Source organism: Plecotus auritus, assembly GCF_963455305.1.
Source record: "Plecotus auritus genome assembly, chromosome: 2".
NCBI lineage: Eukaryota > Metazoa > Chordata > Mammalia > Chiroptera > Vespertilionidae > Plecotus > Plecotus auritus.
Window position 1 is genome coordinate 74,831,896 of NC_137771.1, and position 26,146 is coordinate 74,858,041.

General features: G+C 43.9%; 1 protein-coding gene across 1 annotated transcript in view; it reads right to left on the reverse strand.

Annotated features, from left to right (window-relative positions):
- ABCA4 (ATP binding cassette subfamily A member 4) overlaps window positions 1-26,146 on the reverse strand; it is a gene marked incomplete at its 5' end in the record, with an annotated part of 130,323 nt that overhangs the window by 40,234 nt on the left and 63,943 nt on the right. Inside the window, 10 exons of the mRNA XM_080655604.1 lie at window positions 1,975-2,059; window positions 3,097-3,290; window positions 4,234-4,371; window positions 4,803-4,942; window positions 6,071-6,202; window positions 8,701-8,875; window positions 10,921-11,010; window positions 13,745-13,810; window positions 22,929-23,133; window positions 24,934-25,155. Coding sequence (XP_080511730.1) covers window positions 1,975-2,059; window positions 3,097-3,290; window positions 4,234-4,371; window positions 4,803-4,942; window positions 6,071-6,202; window positions 8,701-8,875; window positions 10,921-11,010; window positions 13,745-13,810; window positions 22,929-23,133; window positions 24,934-25,155 — 1,447 coding nt within the window. The remainder of the gene's footprint in view (window positions 1-1,974; window positions 2,060-3,096; window positions 3,291-4,233; window positions 4,372-4,802; window positions 4,943-6,070; window positions 6,203-8,700; window positions 8,876-10,920; window positions 11,011-13,744; window positions 13,811-22,928; window positions 23,134-24,933; window positions 25,156-26,146) is intronic.

Here is a 26,146-nt window from a genome sequence, read left to right on the forward strand (position 1 = left end):
ACCCAGCTCACAGCAGATGCAGGAAGGGTTGAGAAGCTGTGGCAGTGGACCGGGGGGATGGAGCCTGGGGTGCGTGGGGAAGTGTCCAGTATCAAGTATTGACCTGGTATCCTCATACAATAGGAATCGAATTTTAGGTACGAAAATGTGCAACCCTGGGAGGCCATGCAATGTCCCCGGGTCCATTTCCCCCTTTGTTCAATAGAATGTTCTGTCTAATTTTAAAATGTTTAAAGCAGTCATTTGAAGAGGCAGTCCCCTAGCCCATTGTTGTGAGGGCAGGTCAAAGGTAAAGGGATTCGGGGGACTCAAACCCAGCTCTCGTGTGCATTTCCCCTAGCAGTCCTCTCAGGTCAGGATACCCAGATTGAGGGGGGGAAATGTGGTAAGTAGAAAACGTTGTTTTTTATTCTTTTCTTTCTTTGTTTTAGAAATGACCGACTTGGAGGAACAGCATGGCTTTCAACCCAAATCCTCCTGCCTAGCTGGCTGAAAAGCTTGTTTTATGTCAAATCTTCACGTTGGACTCAATTGTCTCTAGTTCAGGGATGACTTCATTCAGAGGCTGGAGGCTCCTGGCCTGAGGAAGCAGCTCTGCCCTAAAGCTCTCCAGAGGTCACGCTCATTGTTCTCTCAGGAAGGAAGTCCAACCTGAAGCTGCTGGATTCCCAGGGATTGAGTCTCCGAAGTGTGTCAGCCTTTTTCCAGAGTGGTCCTTAGGGGCGCAGGGAGGTCTGGGAGCAAGTGTGTGGTGCAGGGGTGTGGACTGGGGATTAGAACGACTTCTGTTCTGATTCCGGGCATAACTACTTACTGTGCTTCTCACCATGCACAGCATCCCTATTCTAGTGAAACAAAATAAATCTTTATTTAGAAATCAAGGAATATTTTTAAACATCACCTAGGCAGCAGGATCTCTTTCCAACCTGATTTTGGTGCACCACAGTAATTAGTATTCATTAAAAAAAAATTATCAATTTCTTGCCCAAGATTCCTCCTGGGAGGGACCTCAGAAAGCGGAGGAACCCACAGTAAAGCAGGCTAGGAAACAGACAAATGTCACCTTAAAAGGATGCGTCATGCTTACCACATATTCTGTCAGCGCAAAGAGAGGGTGAGAGTGTAAATACGATGCGACTCTGGGCATTTTCCTCAAATTTTAAGCATAGTACAGAAGTATTGTCCTGTTTTCTTGTTTCACCAAATGTTAGTTTGTAAATGCTCAGATTGAGAAAAAAATGTGGTAAGTAGAAAACTTTGTTTTTTATTTGATAAACAGATGCTTTCTCCCTTCCTTAACCTGGGTCAGTCCATAGGTTTAGGATATGGGGTGTGTGGATTCCATCTGCAAAGACACCCCAGGGGAGGGATGGGAGGTGGGCATTAATGGAAAAATGGAAAGAGTGGTTGGCAAACTGCTTCTATAGTGACTGACTGCCTCTCTTCCATAGCACCTCGAGGCAGGGTGCCTCTTAACCAGGTTTAATGCATCCCAACCCAAGGAACAATTGCTGTCAAACTGGTAAATTGAGGGGAAAATTAGGAATGTAGCAGGGATGTACAATAGTCCATAGATACTGTATCTGACTCTCTGGAAAAGTTCACCGTGGTTCTACCAGAACCTGGCATCTGTAGAAGCCCATCTCTCTGGACGCTCAGGCCTGTGGCCTGGAGTCAGGGCAGGAGGACCCCAGGAATGGAGGCTCAGTTATGGGCAAGGACATGGAATGAACAAAGACTGATTCCTCATTAAAGGGAGAGGGCTCACAGATGCATGACTTTTCAAATCCTTTTGGGAATGGAGGAGAAGGAAGTTCAAAGAAAAACATGAGCAATTGCATGCCATGGACTTGAGGAGCACACCGAATATTCTCTTCACTCCCATTAAAATGCATAATAGCAGGAGACACACCCAACAATACTGAGAAATGATCGCCAGACAAGAACCAAGATATGGCCTGCCCCAGTCCTTACCATCCAAGACTTGTTCTGGAGTTATCTCATCTGCATGGGCTGGACACCTGATGGAGAAACCCTTGGATGCACAGCTGCAGGTCCCCTACAACAGATGGACACTGGTCACTTCAATGATAGCATCTCTCTGATGTGGATTGTTGTCACCACCATGCCTAATTTGTTTCTCACCACCAAGTGTGGTCAACACATTTTTCTTCACGGGTTTAACCTATTACTTCATCTGAGCATTTTGAAGGTGTGGCTATTCGATCTTATCCTGTGACTCAGGCGCAGAGAGTAGCAGAGCCTCGAAGGATCCCTTGGCTTGTCATTACTTATGTGGCCGCTGTAGGTCTGACTGTGCTCCTCCCTCCCATGGGTGCCTGCTGGGTGGTGGGAATACACCCCGGACAGGAAAACCCAGAAGCAGCCACTTAAATGCCAGGGGCCAGAGGCATCACTAATGCCACAATATAATAAGTGTGACAGCCTGAGTGCTGTTCATAATACTCCATCTCATTTATCTTCACCATATCCTGAGGACGCAGAATCAGAGAGTATTAGTTTCATTTTCTGTGTGTAAAAAACCAACAATGACAAGGAATTAAATCATTTGCTGGGATGACACCACTTGTCCACCTTGTGGTCCAGACCTGAACCCGGGTCTCCAGACGTGCTGAGAGGGCCTCTGCTGCGTGGCATTTCTTGGCTTCCTTATTTTTCCTTATTTTTAGGTTAAGTCCCCAAGGAAGTCTTTTCTTAGCTTTTACTTATCAGTAGAATTCGAGTTTAATTAGGGAACATGAATGTTGGAATGAAAAAAGGAATGTTGGAATCAAACAACTACTCTCCTATAACCTTGCAAAATAAGACCTACTTCGTATGTTCACCACACATGTGTCATTTAGAATTCTGGAATATAAGAGTCTTGGGTCATTTAAAACTAGTTGTTTCTTTTGGGGTAAAGTGTCTCTGTAGGAGGGTTCACAATGTCAGTTCATCAAAGTCTACAGATGGTTCCAGAAACATAGGGCTGCTCTGATGCCTGGAGCCTGGTTTGAGTGGATATGCCCAGGAAGGCAGCACCACGCTGTGCATCCCTACTCACCCGGATGGCTCATGCCCTGGGCAGACACACACCTCACAGCCTGTTCTCTGGCCCTGGACACTTTTCATCTTGCGCACCAAGGTCAGGTAGAAGCCGGTGCCAAAGCAGTTCTTCAGGAAGAGCGGGGTGCCCGCGCAGTAGAGCCTCCCCTGGGAAATGATGGCGATGCGGTCCCCCAGGAGGTCGGCCTCGTCCATGTGGTGCGTGGACATGATGATGGTTCTGCCTGCAAGGGTAGGGGAAGGGGAATCACCAGGCAGGCCGGAGCCAGGCTGGATGAGAGAAGGTGTACAGTAACCTCCTCATTACATGGGTTCGAAACTGGGAGGTAATAAATAAAAGCAAGCGTCTGCATAAAGTCCGGAGTACTATAATAATGACGATGGCTAACATTGCATGGCATCCTGCATGTTGTAAAGCATTGCTCACCAGGCACAGGACCTGATTCCAGCAAATCATCATGTGTGGGACATATTCATTATTGTCAGCCAGTGTCCACTGAATGCTAGATTTACAGTCTCTGGGTCATTAAGCACTGCATTTATAGTCTGTGCAAAGCACACACAGTCTCTCTCTCTCTCTCTCTCTCTCTCTCTCTCTCTCTCTCTCTCTCTCTCACTGGCTGGAAATGTTATTTTAAAAAACCAGTAATGAGGATTTCAGGTTGGCAAATTTACCACAGGATTGAGCCATGATATCGCTTTTGTGGGCGTTCAGTTTGCTGCCCCTTCTGGACCTGCACCCTCTGGTTGGAAGGTGCTGTGATAGAGAAGGGAAGTCCCAGTTTGAGACATTTCCATCTGCAGCAGTCTTCTAGGCACTGGATACTGGCATGTCACCCACACACCTGGTCTTGAATGTCTATGGAGTTTCTTGGGACATTCACAGGGGACTTGGGTCCCCTTAGTCAAAGGGGCGTTTCACCTAGAGCTACACCCATTGTGTGAGGCAAAGGGTTGACAGGATTTTCTAGAATATTTTGGAAACTATGCTGCTCCATTTGTGATTCCCTGCTTACATTTGTGTAAAGCTCTCAGGAGGCTCCTGCTGGAACTTAGATTCATCCAAGGCACTGAGGAGGCCCCATGTGGGTGTAGTTGTGGCTCTTATTATGCACTCAATTGCCAAACCCCAGGTGTGAGAGCACAGGGCACTGCGCAGGCTGTCACCTGAGCGATACTTCAGGAGCAGGTCCCAGATGGAGCGCCTGGAGTAGGGGTCCACCCCAGAGGTGGGCTCATCCAGAACGACCACCTTGGCATCTCCCACAAAGGCAATGGCGACTGACAGCTTCCTCTGCATGCCACCTGTGGGTACAGGGCGGGGCGGGGGTCACGGGGGCTGTGGGGGACAGGATGGGAAAGGCCCGGGGCTGGGGGTACCTTTGCTCCGCAGTGGTGTGATACCACCTCTTTAGATGTTTATACAGCATTCATACCCTGGCGGTGCACAGACCTCTTTCAGTGCAGAAAGGCAGTCTCTGCTTCTTAGGACGAGACCTTTGGAAGGCTGTTCTCACATATTAGTTCCAACACATACACATCAGAGCAAAGACAGCCCAGGCTGCTACGTCCACATGGGAAATGATCCAGAGGGGCTGCTCTTAGATGCTCAGAATCACTTTATAGAAGAATTATATTGGCTCTTAGCATGTCTCCTGTTACAAGCCTAAGAACACACACACACACACCGGGGAACAATGGGTATGTGTAGCCCTGCCTTTTCCAACGCCGAGCACCTGACAGATCCTGAGCCTCTTCATTCCTCTTGTGATGGAGGCCCATGTCCTCCAGCATGGCTTCCGCCTCCAGCTGGGCCTCGTCCCGTGCCTTCCCTTTCAGCTGGGCGTAGAACAGGATGTGCTCAGCCACTGTGAGGCTGTGGGGACGGGGTGATGAGAAAGCTCAGCAGGTCCACTCCAGCAATTTAACTTACAGAAATAGCTAAGGGTGAGCACAGAAGTTTAGCAATCAGGTTGTTCGTCATGGTGTTGTTTATAACACACACACACAAAAACCAAAGAACAGATCCTGCTGAAATATCTAATAAGAGGGGACAGCTTAAAAGTACATTTATACAATGGCATAGTATGTAAACATTAAAAAGTATTTTTAGAAGAATGTGTAATGACATGAAAAGATAGATGATGCTCATGATATCTTAGATTAAAATAAAGCAATCACATTTTTTTAAATGGCAGTTTATAAAATTGTATGCTGTGTTTTACTCTTCTCTGTAATTTTAAAGTATATGTGTGTATCTATACATGCACAGGAGAACGTTCTGAAAAATTATATACACATGTGTTATCAATGGTTACCTCTGGGTGGTGAAATTATAGGTGACTTAAAAATATATATATATATATGTTTTTATTGATTTTAGAGAGAGAGGAAGGGACAGGTGGAGAGAGAGAGAAACATCGATTGGTTGCCTGCTGTAAGAATCTCAACTAAGGATTGAACCTGCAACCCAGGCATATGCTCTGACTAGGAGTCGAACCAGTAAACTTTTGGTGCATGGGAAGATGCTCAACCAACTGAGCCACACTGACCAGGGCTGTAGGTGACTTTTATTTCCTTATTTTAATATATATTTCCTTCTTTCCTTTCTTCAATGATTTTCTTAACTCTTTAGATAAGAAATAAAAGCTTGGGGGAAAGCAACTGAAAGCAACCAGTGCCTGGTTTAGAGGGAAAATGGGAGACTGGTCTCCTCTCTTGGTTGAGGGAGCACTTTAGGACTGAGCAAAGGGCCCCAGGACCAGCCACCCTCTCAGAGAGAAGTGGGGTCACTTTTATGAGGAAGGAGACCTCAGGTCCGAGTACCACAGGCACACGCCTCATTGCAAGCAGGACAAAGGACCTTGAACCTGGGGAAACCAAATAAGGTTATTGCCTCCTGCTTCCAGAACTGGCATCCCTGAGCTGGGCTCTAGAGAACATGTGTGTTGGGTACAGGGTAAGAATAACACCTGGAGAGGGTCTCAATTCCTGTTCTACTTACTGGCGGAATAGGATGTTGTGCTGGGGACACATGCCAAGGCTCTGCCGGACTGCATCCAGGCTGGTCTCAATGTCCTTTCCCCCAATGAGCACAGTCCCTGATGTTGGCGGCAACAGACCGGTCAGGATGGACCTGCCAAACACAGAAGTGAGTGGCATAAAGGATGGCCCTTAGGCGTGCCTTGGGATGGCAGCCCCTCCCCCAGGGTCAGTGCGAACTCTCAGGGTGATTCCCGTCTATGGCTCTCAATTGAACCCAAACCATCCTTAGCTGTGGGGACAACAGCTTACAACCAGTGTGTATGTCCAGGCCCGCCTGTGCCTTCCTCCTCTGCTTCTACTTATTTCCTGGTGTTCCCAGGCAAGCGCTGATGGGCCTCCAGGATTCCCAGCTGTGGGACGTTCAGTTATACCCGAAGGGTCCTCCCCAGCTCAGCCATTCACTGCTCAATAGAAGGAGTTCAGTACCTGGGCCAATGCTTTGCTGATGTCACCAATGCAAAGCACGGAGGAAGGGTCTTCATGAGAAGCCCAGGCATTCAATATGTATTCGTTAATTGATTCAAGGCAGGTATGGGAATTACCACTAACCCCATTGTTTTTGGATCCAAAACATAAAGAGCCAATAGCAATGTCAGTCTTTTTGAAAAATGAGAAATAATGACGCCCATCTCATGTAGTTGTTGCGAGAATTAAATGAGTTAATACCTATAAAGCACTTAGAACAGTGCCAAGATAAAGTAAACCTCAAAAATATTACTTGTATTAAACATTGTGTTTCAACCCCAGGGGAAGCTGCGTGTCAGCAGTGGGTGAAGTTATGTGTTTGCCCGTGAGAAGCCCCGGGGCCCTGGATGGCATTCTCTGACCATATTAGTTAGCGAGGAGAGAAGTCAGAGGGATCTCACGCTGCCCCACCCAGCTCGGGCCCTGAGTTCAGATACCATCTCAGGCTATCTGAATTTGTACTTAGAAGCTGAAATCTCTGTTGATCAACCACTAGAGGGAAATAGAACCAAATATAATGGCACCAGCCCTGCATTCCATTCGTACTGAACCGCCCTCGGAGAACATTCCAGTGCAGGGTGTACACTGCTGTTCCTTCCTGGGGCTCTGACAGAAGCCAAAGGACTCGAGGATGGCGTGTCATATGGGTTCCTGCCTCTTAAGAGGGAGTACTTGATGTCTCTGCTGCAACTTGGGAAATCTTAGCTGTCCATGTCCTCCTCCTCAGCAGATGGCACTCAGGTCCCTTAGAAAAGTGAGGGGAGCTGAGCCATCTATGCTGAGCTTTCCCCTTCCCCGAACTTGGCCTTCAATCTCCAGGCTGTTACCCTCTAGAGCAGTGGTTCTCAACCTTTCTAATGCCACGACCCTTTAATACAGTTCCTCATGTTGTGGTGACCCCCAACCATAAAATTATTTTCGTTGCTACTTCATAACTGTAATTTTGCTACTGTTATGAATCGTAATGCCAGTATCTGTGTTTTCCGATGGTCTTAGGCGACCCTGCTAGCGGTTCTAACCTGTGGGTCGCGGCCCAGCCAGTGAAACGGTATGTAAGAAACGTTTTAATAAAAATTTCATAACTTAATTTTTACAATATCCTGTTATACATAATTATTAATAATGAACTACAACTAATGACTGATTACTAGAATCGTGTTGCAGTCATTTCCCTTATGCGCCTACGCGCAGGCACACCATTTCTCTCCACTAATACTGGCAGAGAATATGTTATCAGCTGATTGCCAAGTCCTCAGTCTTGGCCTGACTTGTTTGGTGTGCGCAACAGGAAATATTTCGCTTTCAGAGAACAAGAAAAATAGGTTAATTTGCGTTATGCTTAGTAATTTATGCAGTTATTCAGTGTCTGGTAAGTTAACGTTCAAGAAAAAATATTAATTTCTATTAAAATGTTCTATTATTTTATGTTAATAATTACTCATTTATTTCAGCCCTTTGTATTCAGCATGTTTCTATTGAAATAAACCTACGTTTCTATGAAAATTGAAGCTTTTGGTTTTTTGTGGCCCACATAAACTTAAACCTTGTTTATTTGGCCCGTGTTAGCCTCTGAGTTTGACATCCTTGCTCTAGAGACTGCACCCTTTTTACTTTCTCCAGAATTACCACCATAGGTAGGAAAAGGAATGCTCTTTGAAAATAAGTAAGAACTATATTGACTGTGAGCATATGATGATGGTCATAATTTTATCACCACCACCAATGACAGTAATGCTAGGGGGGTTGCGGGGTGGAGAAGGACTTGCACTGTCAAGGACAAGAGACAATTGTGGAGGGCCCTGGCTCTTCCCCACTGAACCATTATGACTTGGTGGCTCAGGAAGTCACTTCAACTCTCTGGATGTCTACTTCCTTGGCACACAAAGTAGCAATAAACGTACCCCACCTCCCTCTACAACTTCTTATGAGGATCAAATGAAACGATATACATCAGTCAGCATTGAATACTGCAGTGTGCTTTATACATTCCTGGGACACAAATACAGAGCACATTTTTGTCACTAAAATTCAGTGGTAAAGAGTAGATTGAAGCTAAGAGGGAAAGAATAGAGCTGGAAAATGACAGGACAAATGGCAATACAGCATCTTTGTCTGAAGACTCACAAGGTGGTGGTTTTCCCTGCTCCATTGTGACCAAGGAAGGCAGTGATCTGGTTTTCATAGAAATTAATGCTAAGACGGTCCACGGCTGGCCTGCCATAGGGCTCAAAAATCTTTATCAGATTCTTCACACATACCCCAGGAACCAGGCCTGGAAGCTCACGTTCAAAGAAGGAGTCTTGGAGGGAAAAAATGAACACGAGGTAAATATGACGTCTTATGTACACGTTCCCCATAATCCTTTCTTCAGACCACTGTCTTCTGCCTATAATTTCACCTGGCCCCATGGCTTTAGCTGTGACCTTTGTAAGGATGACTACAGAATAATAATGGTAATAGTAGTACCTTGTATTTATTGAACAGGCACTATTTCAAGTGCTTTATATACAACTAGTGGCCCAGTGCACAAAATTCGTGCACATTAAAAGAGAATTAATTAGAGGAAATATTTTAATATTGCTATTTGCCCTTTCACTATAATAGAAGTGTCACAGATGAAAGAAAATTAGTAAAATGTATATGAAAATCTCCCTCCTGTCAGAGTCTGGGGCGTGCCACGGGACCCAGAGTCAAGTCCCTGCCCACCTGCTCACACCTTGAAATCACGCCAGACCCAGACCCTGCCAGCCCCACCCCCATCAAGCCCCACAGGGCAGGGGCGCAGCCTCAGGTCCTCCATCAAGCCCTGCCAGGTGGGGGGCGCAGCCTTAGGTCCTCCAGCCCCAGTGCAAGGGCGTGACAACCATTTGCATATTAGCTCTTTATTATATAGGATACCCCATTTCACCCTTTTAACAGCTCCATGGGGTACATATTATTATGCCCATTTCTATAGATGAGGAAACCTAAGATTCAGAGAAATCAAGGGTCCAATCAAGGTCACAAGGTTCATGAGTAGCAGAGATGGGATTTGAACCCACAGTGCACTTACTGTCTATATTGGGAGTCAGCCCTAAACTCAATCTTCAGTCCCAGGCCCTCATTTCCAACAGTCTGTGGGGCATTTCCTCATGGATTTCTGTAGCAGCTCAGGCTCCTCTTTTTCCCAAAACAACACTGTCCTTCAGACTCTCCCATGTCCATTCTTGGAGCCATTCTCCTTGTCACCTTGGCTCAAATCTTTGAGGCAACTTGGACAACTCCAGAGTTTCTCCAATGAAGTGGGTACGACAGTCCACTTTTCCCCAATACTGTCCCTCAAATTCAACCCCTGCACTTTTTTACTCCCACATGCCTCTCCATCGCAGACCCTCATGACCGTAGTGTCCGCTTCTCCCTGGCGTCCAGGCTTTCCCTGCTTTAGTTCATCCTATACAGCACTACTTAATTTGCATCTTAGCATTGTAGGTCTGGGCATTTACTCCCCTGCAAAAAACATCCCAATACTTCTTATCTCTGTTCCTCCTGGCCTTGCCTATAACAGATGGGACCAGCCTCCAGCCCCTTGATTTCAGCCTTGGTTTTTCACTATGGGAGAAGGGTCTTCCCAGATGTGCTGTTGACTGCAAATCACCTCTCTGAGGAGCTGCCGGCCACTGACCTCAGCCTTGTGAAACGGCACCTGGGGTGGGCCAGAAGCACGGAGGCCCGAACCTCTTGTGCAACGTCGGGCAAAGTCAGAGGCCAGACTGCCTCTCTAACCCAGGGTGAGAAGAGCAAAAGCATTTTAGCATCCGCAGAGAAATGCATATGCTTAGAGAATGGAGAACATTGGGAGAAGCACAGAACTGGTTCAAGAGGGAAGGGAAGGGAGGCAAAGGCCAGGGGAACACTTATAGCCTTGTTCATCAGCTCGGGAATCATTAGGTAACCTCCACAGCCAGGAAAGGCTTTTGAGGACTTGAATGAATGGGCATCTAGATTTGTGAACCACGAGTGAAGTCAGCACTACACTCTTCCCCCAGCGCACAGAAGCATTTATTTTTGTCTTTCCTTATAGCTCATATCCGCCTTAAGTCCCAGTGACCCAAGTTATTGTTCTTGCTAAATCCTCGGAAGTCAGCACATTTGTGCAACTCACTTGGGATTTGCCTAACAAGGCAACATACTTGGTATTTGCTTTCTCCAGGAAATATGCGTTCATGTCTGGCTGGACCATTCATTCCACAAACGTGCAGCTGGACCCTGGGAAGCTATCAGGGTTAAACCATGTCAACAGAGAGTGCCAGTTTCCTGGGTTCCTTCTCCCTGTCTCTGCTCTGCATTCTTTACTGAGGTTTTTACCTGTTACTCCTTCTGGGTGTTCCGGGTCCTCCATTTCCTCTGTTACGGGTTCTGTCCTTTCCAGGGCCCTTGCTTCTCTGGTTGAACATCCTGCACCAACCAGAAGGCGCAGTCACTCTCCTGGTGAGAGCTGTGCACCAGCAAAGGCAGAAAAGGGGGGGCAGGGGTGGGGGCAGAGTTTCCTATCATAACTTTTGAGTTTCCTCAAAAGGCCAAGTCAGGCCCTAGCCGGTTTGGCTCAGTGGATAGAGCGTTGGCCTGTGGACCAAAGGGTCATGGGTTTGATTCCGCTCAAGGGCATGTCTTGGTTGCAGGGCTCCTCCCCAGCCCAGGCCCTGGTCGGGGCTCATGCAGGAGGCAACCAGTTGATGTGAGAGACACATCGATGTTTCTCTCTGTCTTTCCCTCTCTCTTCTACTCTCCCTAAAAATTATTGGAAAATATCCTCGGGTGAGGATTAACAACTACAACAAAAAAAGGCCAAGTCAGCATTCCCAGAGACTAGCCCTGAGCAGGGCCTTGCAACTTCTGACCTGCAGGTCTGTGAGGTTTTGAAAGTGGCCAGTGGTGCCCCCAGTGGCCACACTGTGTGACCTTTGCCCAGCACATGGGGCGTTTTTTTTAACAGGAGTTTCACCTTATCCCCTTAACATGCCAGGAGAGGCCCTGATGTCGGATATTGTGATTAAAAATATATATTAACAAAACCAGGACTGAATTTGAAGTGGGTTAATTTTCTCTATCTCACCAGAAGTGCTTTTCACTCCAATCCCAAACATATCAAAGCCGTGGTGAACCTTGAGGAAAAGTCCATTTAAGGTGATGTCATGGGCAGCCAGCTTAATTTACAGGCTGAGAAATGGTTTACCAGAGTGGAGCCTGGTAGTGAAGTATGGTTTACACACACACACACACACACCATGCATGTCACAGACACATTCTCACACTCACACATACTCTCTCACACCACACACCCACACCCACACCCACCCACCCACATACACACACACACAGAGGCATTTTTTTTTGTAACCTTGGCATTTGGTTTAAAAGGACAGCAGGACATCCTGAAAGGGGAAGAGAAGCAGGAGAGCCAGCCAGCCAGAGAGGACATCAGGGGCAGGAGGAGGAAACCACTGTCACCAAGCCTCTAAGGCTCCTCCTCAAGCACACCCACATGAATGGGGTGAGTTTATGATGCAGCAGCCAGCCAGGGCCTCTGTCCACGCCGCCCGCTGTAGATGCACAGGTGTGTGGCGGAGGGGCAAATACAGGCCTGCTGGTCACTCCAGTACCTTCACTTCTGCTTCCTGAAGGGTTTTTAATCTATTGTCCACAATTCCTTTGATCATTATTAGTTATGATACTGTACTAACGTGTAATAAAATAGTAGGAGGAAATACTCTTCTAAATACTTTAGTCATTGGAGTTCCTTGTCAGGAAATGTGGTCCCAGTTCCAGACTTTGTCCCACGTGACCAATGGGAACTTGGGCAAGACACTGGGTGTCTCTTGGGCTCGATTTCTTCATCTGTGAAAGCAGGGGGTTAGGTGGAGAAGCCCAGCTCTCTTCTGATTATAGAGAGATTTAGGAATCTACTTCAGTCTAGCCTGTGAGACCAATGAAAAATATTTGGCTTCTGTTGGCAAAAATATGATTAATTTTTGAAGGAGTACATTTGTTCTAAGATTTTATTTTTATATTTTTGAGAGGCAGAGTATCTGCTGAGATTGTAGAGGGTAGGTAAAAGCCCACAAATCCTGATATTCATTGAAATCATTCCAGAAACACACTCTTGTGTTGAAAATTACCGTTTATAACTTTAGAACATTCCCATTCATAATTTAATGGATTACAACTTTATTATAGTAGAAATTTAGAAGTTTATAGATAGACAAGACAGACAAACCAGCATAATGAAAAAATACTGAGCTGTGGAAGTGCTGTTTGTTTGAATCATTAAAAAAAGGAAAAATCCACCCAAGCCTTTTAAAGGCCCGAGGCTAATCCCCTAGAGAAAACAAACACCTATCTTAGTGCTTAAAGGATAAATGCTGGCTCCTGCCCAATAATATAAAGTTAAAAGCAGGTAGATGAGGAATAAACAGATTGGAAAATCTTTCCTTTGTTTCCAGAACCTCCCAGCTCTGGGGGAGTCCCGAGCTCTCAGGTTAGGAATGTTCGCTGCGTTCTCATAACCTCACAAAAGAATCTGGGGCTTTTCTGGAACTCTCTCTCAGGCCTCCTGTCCTGTTCAGCAGGAAAGGCAAATTTTATCTAAGATACATTGTGGCCAAATGCCCTTTGAGCCCTCTTCCACAACCACCATGAAGATCAATGCTAGGAGAGCCTGCGATATTGCCTTGAAGACCACAGCCCCACCCCAGCCTCTGGTCGAGTCCTTCCCCTAAAAGAATGAATTAGTTCATACTTTGAAAAGGTGAAGAGAAATGAAAAAGGAGGCGGTAGAAGATGAATGCAAAGATTCCTTCATGATTCTGTGGCTCTCTTTGCTTTAAATTGAAAAGCTGCGGAAGTCATTTGTACCCTAAAGTGGTTTGGCCTTCTTTTACTAGGGCAGTTTAATCCACTGAGCAAAAATTGTGCAATGCTCAGCCACTCACCCTGGCCCAGACTCACAAAAGGTGGGTTCCCAGAAGCTGTGTGGCTGAGCTCCCAGGAGGCAGCAGAGCAATCAGGAATCACACGCTTGATGTAAGAGCCACCTCTGTAACCTACACAGAGCCCATGTGTAGCCAAAGAAGTTAGTTTCAAACATTAAACTGTGATTTTTTAAAAAAAATTGAAATTAAAAGAAACTCACCTTCACCGCCAAGCCAATAGGACTCCTGCAGAAGGAAGTACCAAGGAAGTGGTGTTCCATAGTCCCCTAAAAATAAGCAAATAAAAAGAGAAAGCGCAAGTCATCCTACCTCACCACAGTTCTAGAAGAGCTTGAATTTATCTAAACCTCCAATTGTCACTACAGGTATTTGTAGTTCATAAGCCTTCACACAGCTATCCATGGGATACCACAAAGACTATTCCTCCCAACATGTTTTAATCCAAAAGGTCATGTTTTTTAGGTGGAACCAGCAACACTAAGACTGATGATCTTGGATGACATATGGTTTTCTAAGAAAACATTTTATTACAGATTTTAATCTTGCCCTTTTCAATAATTACCAGGTAATAATAAGATGACAACTACTAACATTTATTAGATGCTCTTTCTGTGTCAGGCATTACGTTAGAACGTTCCACATGTTAAATAATTTAATCCTCAAAACAAGCCTAGGAGATAGGTGGGAGTAGTATTCCTATGGATAAGGAAATGGAGGCATACTGAGTTTGAGTCATCTACCCAAGGTCATAGCTAATAAAACAGAGTTGTGGGAATTCTAACACTGGTATAGTGGTTCTAATATAACTGATTTAAACTCCGCCCCCCCCCCCCCCCGCCCCCGGTGGCTCCCACCCCAGTATGCTGGAACCATCTGGGTTTCAAGAAAAAGGTTCCCAAATTTCTAGTCCAGTTCTCTTAGCAACTTTTGCTCCCTATAAAATGTTGATTTTGCCAGAATATTATCTTTTCTTACTTAATAGTTACCCCATGTTTTATGGCTGCCGCTGACTGTAAGCCCCTTTAGGGCAGACCTGGGTCTGTCTTTTCCACCCCTTTTCCAGAACCTGGTGGTAAACCTAACACTCGGGTGCTGCTTGGTAAATAGTTGTTGAACAAATTAAAGCTTTAGTTTGGCTAAATAAAGTTCTTGAATTATGCATAAATTTCATTCTCAATTCAGCTAATTTTCACTTATCTCTTTCTAAAGGCCCAGTGAGACAGAAAAAACTACAGCTGAGCAAATTCAAGTGAATTGCTCAAAGTCACTGTTATGGGTTGAATTGTGTAGCCTCCTCACCAAAAAATGATATGCTGAGGTCTGTAGTAGAATATAAAACATACTTGGTTTTCATTTTCAGTTTCTGGCAGAGCTAAAACCCTTGTACTTGTTATTCATAATGAGCCCAGTTGTCAACCACACCTGAATTTATGCTACTGAGGTGATTCTGTGGGGCCCCTAAATAGCTTTATGATGGGGCTTGGTCACCAGAAAAACCAAATATGTAAAAAGGGGATGGGAACTTTCAGTCCCACCCCCCACCTCTAGAGATGGGGTTATAAAAACTTGAACAACAAAATTCAGGGAGCTTGATTTGCTGGGATAAGTGATTGTTCTATTGGAGTTTTATCCCCAATATATATAGTCTGTTTCCCTTTCTCTCTTAGTCTCTTTCTTGTCTCTCTTACTTTTTTTTCTTCTTTTTTTCCCTTTTCCCAATTTCATTTTGACACCCCTTTTTTTTTCTTCTTCTTTCTTTCTTTTTCCTCTTCTTCTTTCTCTACTATCCCCTAATTTGCCTTTCTCTCTCTGGTGGTCACCTTTATTGGAGGTTATTAATATCGTGAATACATTTCTGTTCAGTGCCTTGTGTGTTGTACCTGGTAGTGCTGTATTTTGTGCCTTTAAATCGACGCAGGAGAGAGAGAACTACATAACCAGACACCCAGAGAAGAGAGACCATGGGGAGACAAAGACACAGCCCGCATATGAAAGAAAAGCAGGCATCACCAGAAAAGGAAGTAAACGAAATGGAAGCAAGCAACCTTCCAGAAAAAGAATTCAGAGAAATGGTCATAAGGTGGCTGAAAAGAATGGAAGACAAATTTGACAATATGAGCAAGAACCAAGAGGAAATGAAGAAGAACCAAGAAGAAATGAAAAATGACATCGCTGCTGTAAAGAACTCAATAGAAAGCATCAAGAGTAGACTAGAAGAAGCAGAGGACCGCATCAGTGAGCTAGAAGACAAGATGGGAAAAAATACCCAAGTAGAGCAACTTCTAGAAAAAAAAATTAAAAGGCAGGAGGAGAGCCTAAGGGAACTTTGGGACAACACGAAACAAAACAACATCCGCATAATAGGGGTTCCAGAAGGAAAGGAAGCTGAGCAAGGAATAGAAAACCTATTTGAAGAAATAATGACAGAAAATTTCCCTGATATAGAGAAGAAAAAACCCACACAAATCCAAGAAGCTCACAGAGTCCCAAGCAAAATGAACCCCAAAAGACCGACGCCAAGGCACATTATAATTAAATTGGCAAACACCAACGACAAAGTAAGAATCTTAAAAGCGGCCAGAGAGAGACAGAAAGTTACATACAAAGGAACCCCCATCAGACTAGCAACTGATTTCTCAACAGAAACTCATCAGGCCAGAAGGGAATGGAATGAAATATACAAAGTCATGCAAAGGAAGGGTCTGAATCCAAGAATACTGTACCCAGCAAGGCTGTCAATCAAAATTGAAGGTGAAATCAGGAGCTTCACAGACAAAAAAGGACTAAGGGAATTTATTATCACCAAACCAGCAATGCAAGAAATGCTAAAGGGTCTGCTGTAAAAAAAAAAAAGAAATAGGAAGCGAAGAAGGAACACAGGTGTAAAGAATAGGAATGGCGACAAATAAGTACCTATCAATAATAACTTTAAATGTAAACGGATTAAATGCCCCAATCAAAAGACATAGGGTAATGGATTGGATAAGAAAACATGACCCATATATCTGCTGTCTACAAGAAACCCACCTCAGAAAAAAAGACGCACACAGACTGAGGGTGAAGGGATGGAAAAAGGTTTTCCAGGCAAATGGAACTGAAAAAAAAGCTGGGGTAGCAATACTTATATCTGACAAATTAGATCTCAAACTGAAGGACATAACAAGAGATAAGGAAGGCCACTTCATAATACTAAAGGGAACAATCCAACAAGAAGAAATAACTCTGGTAAACATATATGCACCCAATACAGGAGCACCCAAATACATAAAAAATCTCCTGGAGGATATCAAGGGAGAGATTGACAGCAATACAATCATAGTAGGAGACTTCAATACCCCACTATCACCATTGGACAAATCCTCTAAACAAAACATCAGCAAAGAAACATCAATCCTAAATGACTCACTAGACCAGATGGAATTAATTGACATCTTCAGAACATTTCACCCCAAAGCCACAGAATATACATTCTTCTCAAGCGCACATGGGTCATTTTCAAAGATAGACCATATGTTGGGACATAGGCAAAGTCTCTTCAAATTCAAGAAGATAGAAATCATATCAAGCATCTTCTCAGACCACAGTGGCATAAAACTGGAAATCAACTACAATAAAAACAACCCAAAGAAATCAAACACATGGAGACTAAACAGCATGCTATTAAACCATGACTGGGTTACCAGAGAAATCGAAGAAGAAATAAAAAACATCATGACAACAAATGACAATGAAAACACTACAATCCAAAATCTATGGGACACAGCGAAAGCAGTCTTGAGAGGGAAGTTCATAGCTCTACAAGCCTACTGCAAAAAACAAGAAACAGGGGTAATAAATTACCTAACCCAACAACTCAAAGAGTTAGAAAAAGAGCAACAAGAAAAGCCCAGTGTAAGCAGAAGGAAGGAAATAATAAAGATCAGAGCACAGATAAACGACATAGAGACCAAAGAAACAATACAAAAGATCAACAAAACCAAGAGCTGGTTCTTTGAAAGGATAAACAAGATTGATGAACCTCTAGCCAGGCTCACCAAGAAGCAAAGAGAGAGGACCCAAATAAACAAAATCAGAAATGAAAGAGGTGAAATAACAACAGATCCCGCCGAAATACAAAGGATTGTTAAAAAATACTACGAACAACTCTATTCCAACAAACTGGACAACCTGGAGGAAATGGACATATTCCTAGAAAAATATAACCTTCCAAAACTCAATCAGGAAGAATCTAAACAGCTCAATATGCCAGTAACTATGGAAGAAATTGAAGCAGTCATCAAAGAGCTTCCGGCAAACAAAAGCCCGGGGCCAGACGGCTTCACAGGAGAGTTTTACCAAACATTCAAGGAAGAACTAAAACCTATCCTCCTCAGACTATTCCAAAAAATTCAAGAGGAAGGAACACTTCCAAGTTCCTTCTATGAAGCCAGCATCACCCTAATACCAAAACCAGATAAAGACAACACAATGAAAGAGAATTACAGGCCAATATCCCTCATGAATGTAGATGCCAAAATCCTCAACAAAATTCTAGCAAATCGGATCCAGCAGTACATCAGAAAGATCATACACCATGACCAAGTAGGGTTTATCCCAGGAATGCAAGGATGGTTCAATATCCGAAAATCAATAAATGTGATACATCACATAAACAAATTGAAAGATAAAAATCACATAGTCATATCAATTGATGCAGAAAAAGCATTTGACAAAATCCAACACCCTTTCTTGATAAAAACTCTCAACAAGGTGGGAACAGAAGGATCATACCTCAACATAATAAAAGCTATATATGATAAACCCACAGCTAACATCATACTCAATGGGCAAAAACTAAAACCATTTCCCCTAAGAACAGGAACAAGACAGGGATGCCCACTCTCACCACTCCTGTTTGACATAGTACTGGAAGTATTAGCCATTGCAATTAGACAAGAAGAAGAAATAAAAGGCATCCAAAGTGGAAAAGAAGAAGTAAAGCTGTCCCTATTTGCAGATGACATGATATTGTACATAAAAAACCCGAAAGACTCTATCAAAAAACTAACAGACTTAATAAATGAATTCGGCAAGGTAGCAGGATACAAAATTAACGCCAAGAAATCTATGGCATTTCTATACACCAACAGTGAACTTACAGAAAGAGAGACTAAAAAAGCAATCCCATTTTCCATCGCACCAAAAAAATTAAGATACTTAGGAATAAACCTAACCAAGGAGGTAAAAGACCTATATGCGGAAAACTACAGGACACTGAAAAAAGAGATAGAGGAAGATGTAAACAGATGGAAGAACATACCATGTTCATGGATGGGTAGAATCAACATCATCAAAATGTCCATACTACCCAAAGCAATCTATAGATTCAATGCACTCCCCATTAAAATACCAACAGCATATTTCACAGACCTAGAAAGAACTCTCCAAAAATTCATCTGGAATAAAAAAAGACCCCGAATAGCCACAGCAATCCTGAGAAAGAAGAATAAAGTAGGAGGGATCTCAATACCAGATTTCAAGCTGTATTACAAAGCCACTGTTCTCAAAACAGCCTGGTACTGGCACAAGAACAGACATATAGATCAATGGAATAGAATAGAGAATCCAGATATCGACCCAAACCAATATGCGCAATTAATATTTGACAAAGGAGGCATGAACATACAATGGAGTCAAGACAGTCTCTTCAATAAAAGGTGTTGGGAAAATTGGACAGATACATGCAAAAAAATGAAACTAGATCACCAACTTACACCATACACAAAAATAAACTCAAAATGGATACAGGACTTAAATATAAGACGGGAAACCATAAAAATACTAGAGGAATCCACAGGCAGCAAAATCTCAGACATATGCCAAAAGAACTTTTTCAGTGATACTGCCCCTAGGGCAATGGAAGCCAAAGAGAAAATAAACAAATGGGACTACATCAAAATAAAAAGCTTTTGCACAGCAAAAGAAACCATCAACAAAACAACAAGAAACCCCACTGTATGGGAGAACATATTTGCAAATGGTATCACTGATAAAGGTTTAATTTCCAACATCTACAGGCAGCTTATACAACTTAATAAAAGGAAGATAAATGATCCAATAAAAAAATGGGCAACGGACCTAAATAGAATCTTTTCGAAAGAAGACAGAAGGAAGGCCAAGAGACACATGAAAACATGCTCAAAGTCACTTATTATCCGAGAGATGCAAATCAAAACGACAATGCGATACCATCTCACACCTGTCAGAATGGCTATCATCAACAAATCAACAAACGACAAGTGTTGGCAAGGATGCGGAGAAAAAGGAACCCTCGTGCACTGCTGGTGGGAATGCAGACTGGTGCAGCCACTGTGGAGAACAGTATGGAGTTTCCTCAAAAAACTGAAAATGGAACTCCCATTTGACCCAGTAATCCCACTCCTAGGAATATATCCTAAGAAACCAGAAACACCAATCAGAAAGGATATATGCACCCCTATGTTCATAGCAGCACAATTTACAATAGCTAAGATTTGGAAACAGCCTAGGTGCCCGTCAGCAGATGACTGGATCAGAAAACTATGGTACATCTACACAATGGAATACTATGCTGCCATAAAAAAGAAGGAATTACTACCATTTGTAGACACCTGGATGGAATTAGAGAACATTATGCTAAGTGAAATAAGCCAGTCAATGAAAGAAATATACCACATGATCTCACTCATTTAGGGATAATGAAAAACATTATAAACTGATGAACCAAAAGATAGTTACAGAGGCAGTAAAGCATCAAACAGAGTGTCTAATTACAGCGGTAAGGTTAGGGAGAGGTGGGGGAAATAAGAGATCAACTGAAGGACTTGTATGCATGCATATAAGAGTAACCAACGGATGCAAAACATTGGGGGGTGAGGGCAGGTATGGGAGTGGGGTGGGGGGGGGCAATGGTAAGATATGTACACATATAATACCTTAATAAAAATTTGAAAAAAAAATAAAATAAAATTTGAAATCATCTTAAAAAAAAAAAAAATTCATGGAGCTTGGAGAGTAGTGCACCTGGAGAGAGCAGGGAAGCTCCATGAACCACCCCTCCTCTACCTCACCCTATTAATCCCTTCATTTGTCTGTTCCTAAGTTGCATTCTTTATTATGGAGCTGTAACTAAGTAGACCACTTTCCTGAGTTCTGATGAGTTGTTCTAGAGAAATACTGAACCGAGGGTGGAGGGGTCAATATTTGGCCAGCTGACCTCAAATACTGAATTTGTAGTCAGCTGGCCAAAGTGTGGCAGCCTGGGCACAGCAGTTACAGCTGGCGTCTAAAGTGGGAGCAGTCTTGTAGGACTGAACCTGTGGGGACGGCACTAATTCTGGAAAATTACTATCAGAATTGAATTGAATTGGAGAATTGTTTGGTGTTGGAAAAATGACACATTTGGTATCAGAAACAAAGACACCAGAGTCCTCAGAATCTGGGTCTTGTTAGGAAATCAAGTCATTGTGCCCTGGTTGGTGTTCTCAGTGGTTAGAGCATCACCCTGCACACATAAGGGTCTCAGGTTCAATTCCCAGTCAAGGGCATGCACCTGGGTTGCAGGTTCAATCCCTACCCCATTCAGGGTGTGTGTGGGAGGTTACCAATTGATATGTCTCTCTCACATTGATGTTTCTCTCTCTGTCTATCTCTCTCTTCCTCCCCTCCATTCCATTCTCTCTGAAAATCAATGGAAAATATATCCTCTGGTAAGAATTGTTTTTAAAAAAGGGAATAGAATCATTGCAGGTGTGATTAGTTGAGATTAAGTCACACTGCAGTAGGGTGGGCCCCTAATCCAATGTGACTGGTGTCCTTATAAGAGGATGACTACGTGAAGATGGACACAGAGAGAACAACATGTGAAGAGGGAGGATTTTAGCAACTCATTTACAATCCAAGGAATTCCAAGGATTGCTGAGAAACCACCAGAAGCTAGGAAGAGGTAAGGCAGGATCCTTCCCATACAGGTTTCAGAAGGAACATGGCCCTGCCAGCTACTTGACTTTGGATTTCTAGCCTCCACAATCCATGAGATGACAAATTTCTGTTGTTTTAAGCCTCCAGTTTGTGGTACTTTGTTATAACAGCCCGATCCAAACCCAGGCCTCCTGACTCAGCCTAATGATCTTTGTCCTATTTCAGACTTGCTGCCTTCATATTTCTGCCAGCTAATGCTGCCCTGAGATGATCTGAGACCAGTCCCTTGCCAGGGACGAGGCTCAGTCTCCCTCTCCCCTGCCAGCTCCTGGCCACAGCTTCGAGAGCCAAGCCACAGATTCCTTAGCACAAGGTGGCTGCTGGTTGGCTTGGAGACCACTCAAATGGAGGTGGGACTTCTCTAGCTACCAGGAAAGATTAATTTGAAGGGAAATCTGATTTCTCCAAAGCAAATACAAAAATATGCAAACAGCAAAATTTAATTCAGGAGCTGATTTTCCATAATGAAGATATTTATCTACCCAAAGTAGGGTATTATTCTGGGCACTGAAACTATAATAGTGAACAAAATAGACCAGGGCCCTGTCCTCATGGTCCATAGTCTACTAGGAGAGGTTAATACACAAACATAAAGAAATATCATGTCAGAGGGTGATTTTTAAAAAACAACGTAGGATAAGGGAACATTAGCACTAAAGGATTATTATTAACATTGGGTTAGATATTTAGATAGTTTCAGTTTGAAAAGATCCCAGTGATAAAATGACATGAGACTAGAGACCTGAGCAAAGTGAGGAAGCAAGCCTGCAGATATGAGTGTGTGTGTGTGTGTGTGTGTGTGTGTGTGTGTGTGTGTGTGTGTAGAAACACTCCAGACACTAAGAACAGCAGGTGCAAAGGTCCTGAGGAGGAAATGAACTCAGTGTATTGAAGAACTACCATAAGGAGGCTGGTGTTGCTGCAACAGAGACACATGGGGGTGATAGGAGATGAAGAAGATAGTTGAGGCCGGTAATGAAGAGTCTTGTAGACTAGGGTTAGGACATTGGATTTTACTCCGAACAAGAGGAAATGCCACTGGAGAGACTTGAATGGAAGGTTAACACTGTGTAACCTAGATTCTGAAGGATCTCTGAATACAGTGGGGAGAACAGACTGGTAGGAGGTGGTAGCGGCAGAAGGAGGCCTGGACTGGGAACCTTGTGTAGAGATGGGGACAAGAGAACGGATTCTGGATCTATCTCAATTGTGGAGTCAACAGCATTCACTTGCGGATTTTTGACTCTTGGATTTTAGTTTCAAATGCTGGTTCTGAGAACCCAAATTGAAAGAGTTTAGAAAAGATGAGATTTAATCTAGATGAAAAGATAGGGCTGGTGATCCAAAGAACTCAATTACTTTTACCCAATGAATAGGAACCCTTACCTGGAAACACCTGGTCAAGGTACCAGGCAAGCAAGCCATACAGAGCAGCATCGAGGAGCATCATCTTCATGGACATCAGGAAACTGAATTCATCCCCTTCCATGGGACTATTCCCAATATTGCTCCACTGCAGGCCCAGGCCTTGCTCCTCAAAGCGAGCCAGGTACTCAGTGCCAAAGCCAAATGCCACAGGAGACAGCAGGCTCTGCAGCGGGGCAAAGAGGGCACATGAGGTGAGGAGAGGCATTCTTACCCAACCCAACAGTGCTCAGATGCTCACAAGGTAGGGAGAAGGGCCAAGAGAGGTTCCTCATTGTGTTCAGGTGTAAAACCACCCCAGGTAGGGGTTAAGGCAGTCTTCCCACAGCACAAGAATTATAGGAATGCCTCCCAGGTCTCTACCCACTAGGCCACCTCTCACCTGATCAATGGAACACAGTTGTTTTATGGAGAAGACAAACACAATGCACACTGAAAGACCAAAGGTCCTCATCTCTTTCTCCCTACCTTCCCCTCCTTTCTACCTCATTCTTAAGAACAAAGAAGCTAACTTGAGCAGCTTTGTGAGAATCCCATTGGAAGGGTCCACAAAGTCATCCATTTCCTGGGGCAGGGTAAGGGGCTACTCAAGGAATGGTCTCATGACCTTCTGAGATCTGTCAGAGCCCAGAAAGGTCTCAGATAACATTAACTGTCTCATCTTTTCCCATCTCCATACTGGAGACACTCTTTTTTTAGGTTTTCTGTGGAGAGTACTAGTCAAGTGAATAGGTACTATGCAGAGAAGGATGCCTTAAGAGGAAGTTCCCCAGCCACATCCTCACGGTGGCCCCTGACCTGACAGAAAGCACATAGGCACAGACAGAGGGATGGGATATTCCCATTTCCTCTGCTCAGAGGCCTAGCCATAGTTTGGAGGACCTAAGGTTGGGTTCAGAATGTTTCTCTGCAAAAAGAAGGGGTTCTTTAGCTATATGTTCACATAAATCATTTTTAAAATCTCAGTCCAGCCCTGATCCACACAGTTGCCAGAATTATAGCTTTCTGGTGGATCCACACACCCAAGAATCTAGCTGTGGTCTCAAAATACTGATCATCTAACCAGTATACCAAGACTGTCCAGCTCTACCCCCAGGAAGAGTCCAAAGGATTTCTTGCTACTAGCCCATTGTGATTATTTTAGAAATTGGGTGCTATAAATACAGCAATTAGTTTCCTATTTAACACAAAAAGTAAAAGGCAGATACCCTGGCAGCTCTGGAGCCAAATAAGTTAGACTTCAGATCTTTCCCCAACGAGAAGCAGGTGGTAGCCCTTCCCAACTGTACCACACAGAGAACTGTGGACAGGGAGATTTTGGAGGGAAATTGCACCCCACAGGGCCCAGAAGTTCTTGAGCCTGGTTAAGGAGAGGGGAAATAGCCTATTTAAAGAAAAAACAATGGTGTTTGGGAATCATGAACTAAGAGGTCTCTTGGGCAATGAGAAGTCCATTTTCCGGAGACCTCTCCTGGCAAGAGAGCCTGACTCTGGACCGGCTTATTTCTGCACCCCTTTCTGCATGCAGTGGTGGAGTATGATAAAGACACTTGGAGAGCTGCTCCAGGTGAAATTCTTTTGGCAAAAAACAAAACTTTTCATTCATGGAAACATCTTTCTGGACAGAACAGTTAGGGGGCAAGTTCCCTTAATTCTGAATCTTGTCAGAGGCCAGGAGAAGAAAACTGAGTGAAATGGGTCTGGCTGTTTTCCACTTGTGGCCACACAAAGGACCTATGAGCTGAACTGGTTTTCAATTACTTCCCAGGGCAGACTAATCAAGCAGGTTTGGTGGGGAGGAACTGTCAGGTCACTCCTATACCCCAGGTGTCCTTAAACCTTACTATGTCCCTTTGAGCCAAAAGGCAAAGTGGATCCCTTCAAAAGGTGGGTCAATCCTTTTGGATTGCTAGAGACCCATCAGAGGAATTGTATCACATGCCAGGGGTGAGCCTGGGTCCCTCACCATAGCCATCTTCAGGTCGGCTGTCATTCGGTCTTGCCAGGCGAAGCAGAGGATGTGAGGCAGGTAGAGGGTGAAGTAAAGGACACCACTGCAGGCTGCAGCCAGGCTGGCCCTGCAGAAGAAGGTGCTGAACAGGAAGCATTGCATGATTGTGGCGGTAGAGAAAGCCAGCAGGAAAAGGAAGAGGATGAACGGGTTGCTGTAATGCAGGATCCTTCCATGCTGAAACCAAAGAGGCCACTTGAGTGAGTAACTTCCACCCAGATCTAGGGGTGACCGTCCCTCTCAAGGGATGACCTCAACCAGTGAATCTAGGAACTTCAGAAGCCCTCTGCCCCAGAGGGATCTCTTCTACCAGCCTGTTGTTGGTGCCTAAATTTACACATTTAAAACTCAACATATTGAGTTCCTAAATTCTATGAATGCCATTTCCATAGGAGGGTAACACATTAGCAGTACCAACTAATTACTATGTGTTAATTAAGCAAATTCTTGGTGGGATTTGAGCAGAGGAGGAAGATCTGCATAGGGGTCTTGGACCATCAACAGCTCTGGGGTATACTTAGCAGATGAGGAACAAAAAAGGGAGATGGAATTAGCCGAGAAACTCATTTTACAGCATATAAAGGCAGCAATGGGTTCATGCTAAAAAATAAATAAAAAGAGGGGGATGGGAGACCATTCAATAAGCTTTTACATTTTGCTTGGGACCTGGCCTACTGAGTAAATCATTTGTACTTGTATTCTGAGATTTGTCACTCACATAGGTGAAAATATCAGTAATTAACCCATATCACTTGAAAGTAGATTAATACCTCCCCATCCATAATATTATACACATTCATTTCACAGAACCTGTGAGTAATACTTAGTATCTTCACATTAATTAATGTTTTAATCACTTTGGCTATATAAAGAATAGATCCAAACTAGCTATTTTTAATAAATGAGCTGCTGCCAGTTACATTATAGAATAAATCGAAATGTTAAAATGAATTAGGGCGGAGAAACCAAGATGGCGGCATAGGTAAGCACCTAAACTGCTGCCTCGCACAACAATTTCAAAACTACAACTAAAAGACAGAACGGACACCATCCAGAACCACAGGGAAGCTGGCTGAGTGAAAATTCTACAACTAGAAGGAAAGAGAAAAGCTCACAGAGAATTGGAGGTACGGCAAAGGGTCTTTGTGCGCGCAGAGAGGAAGGGCGG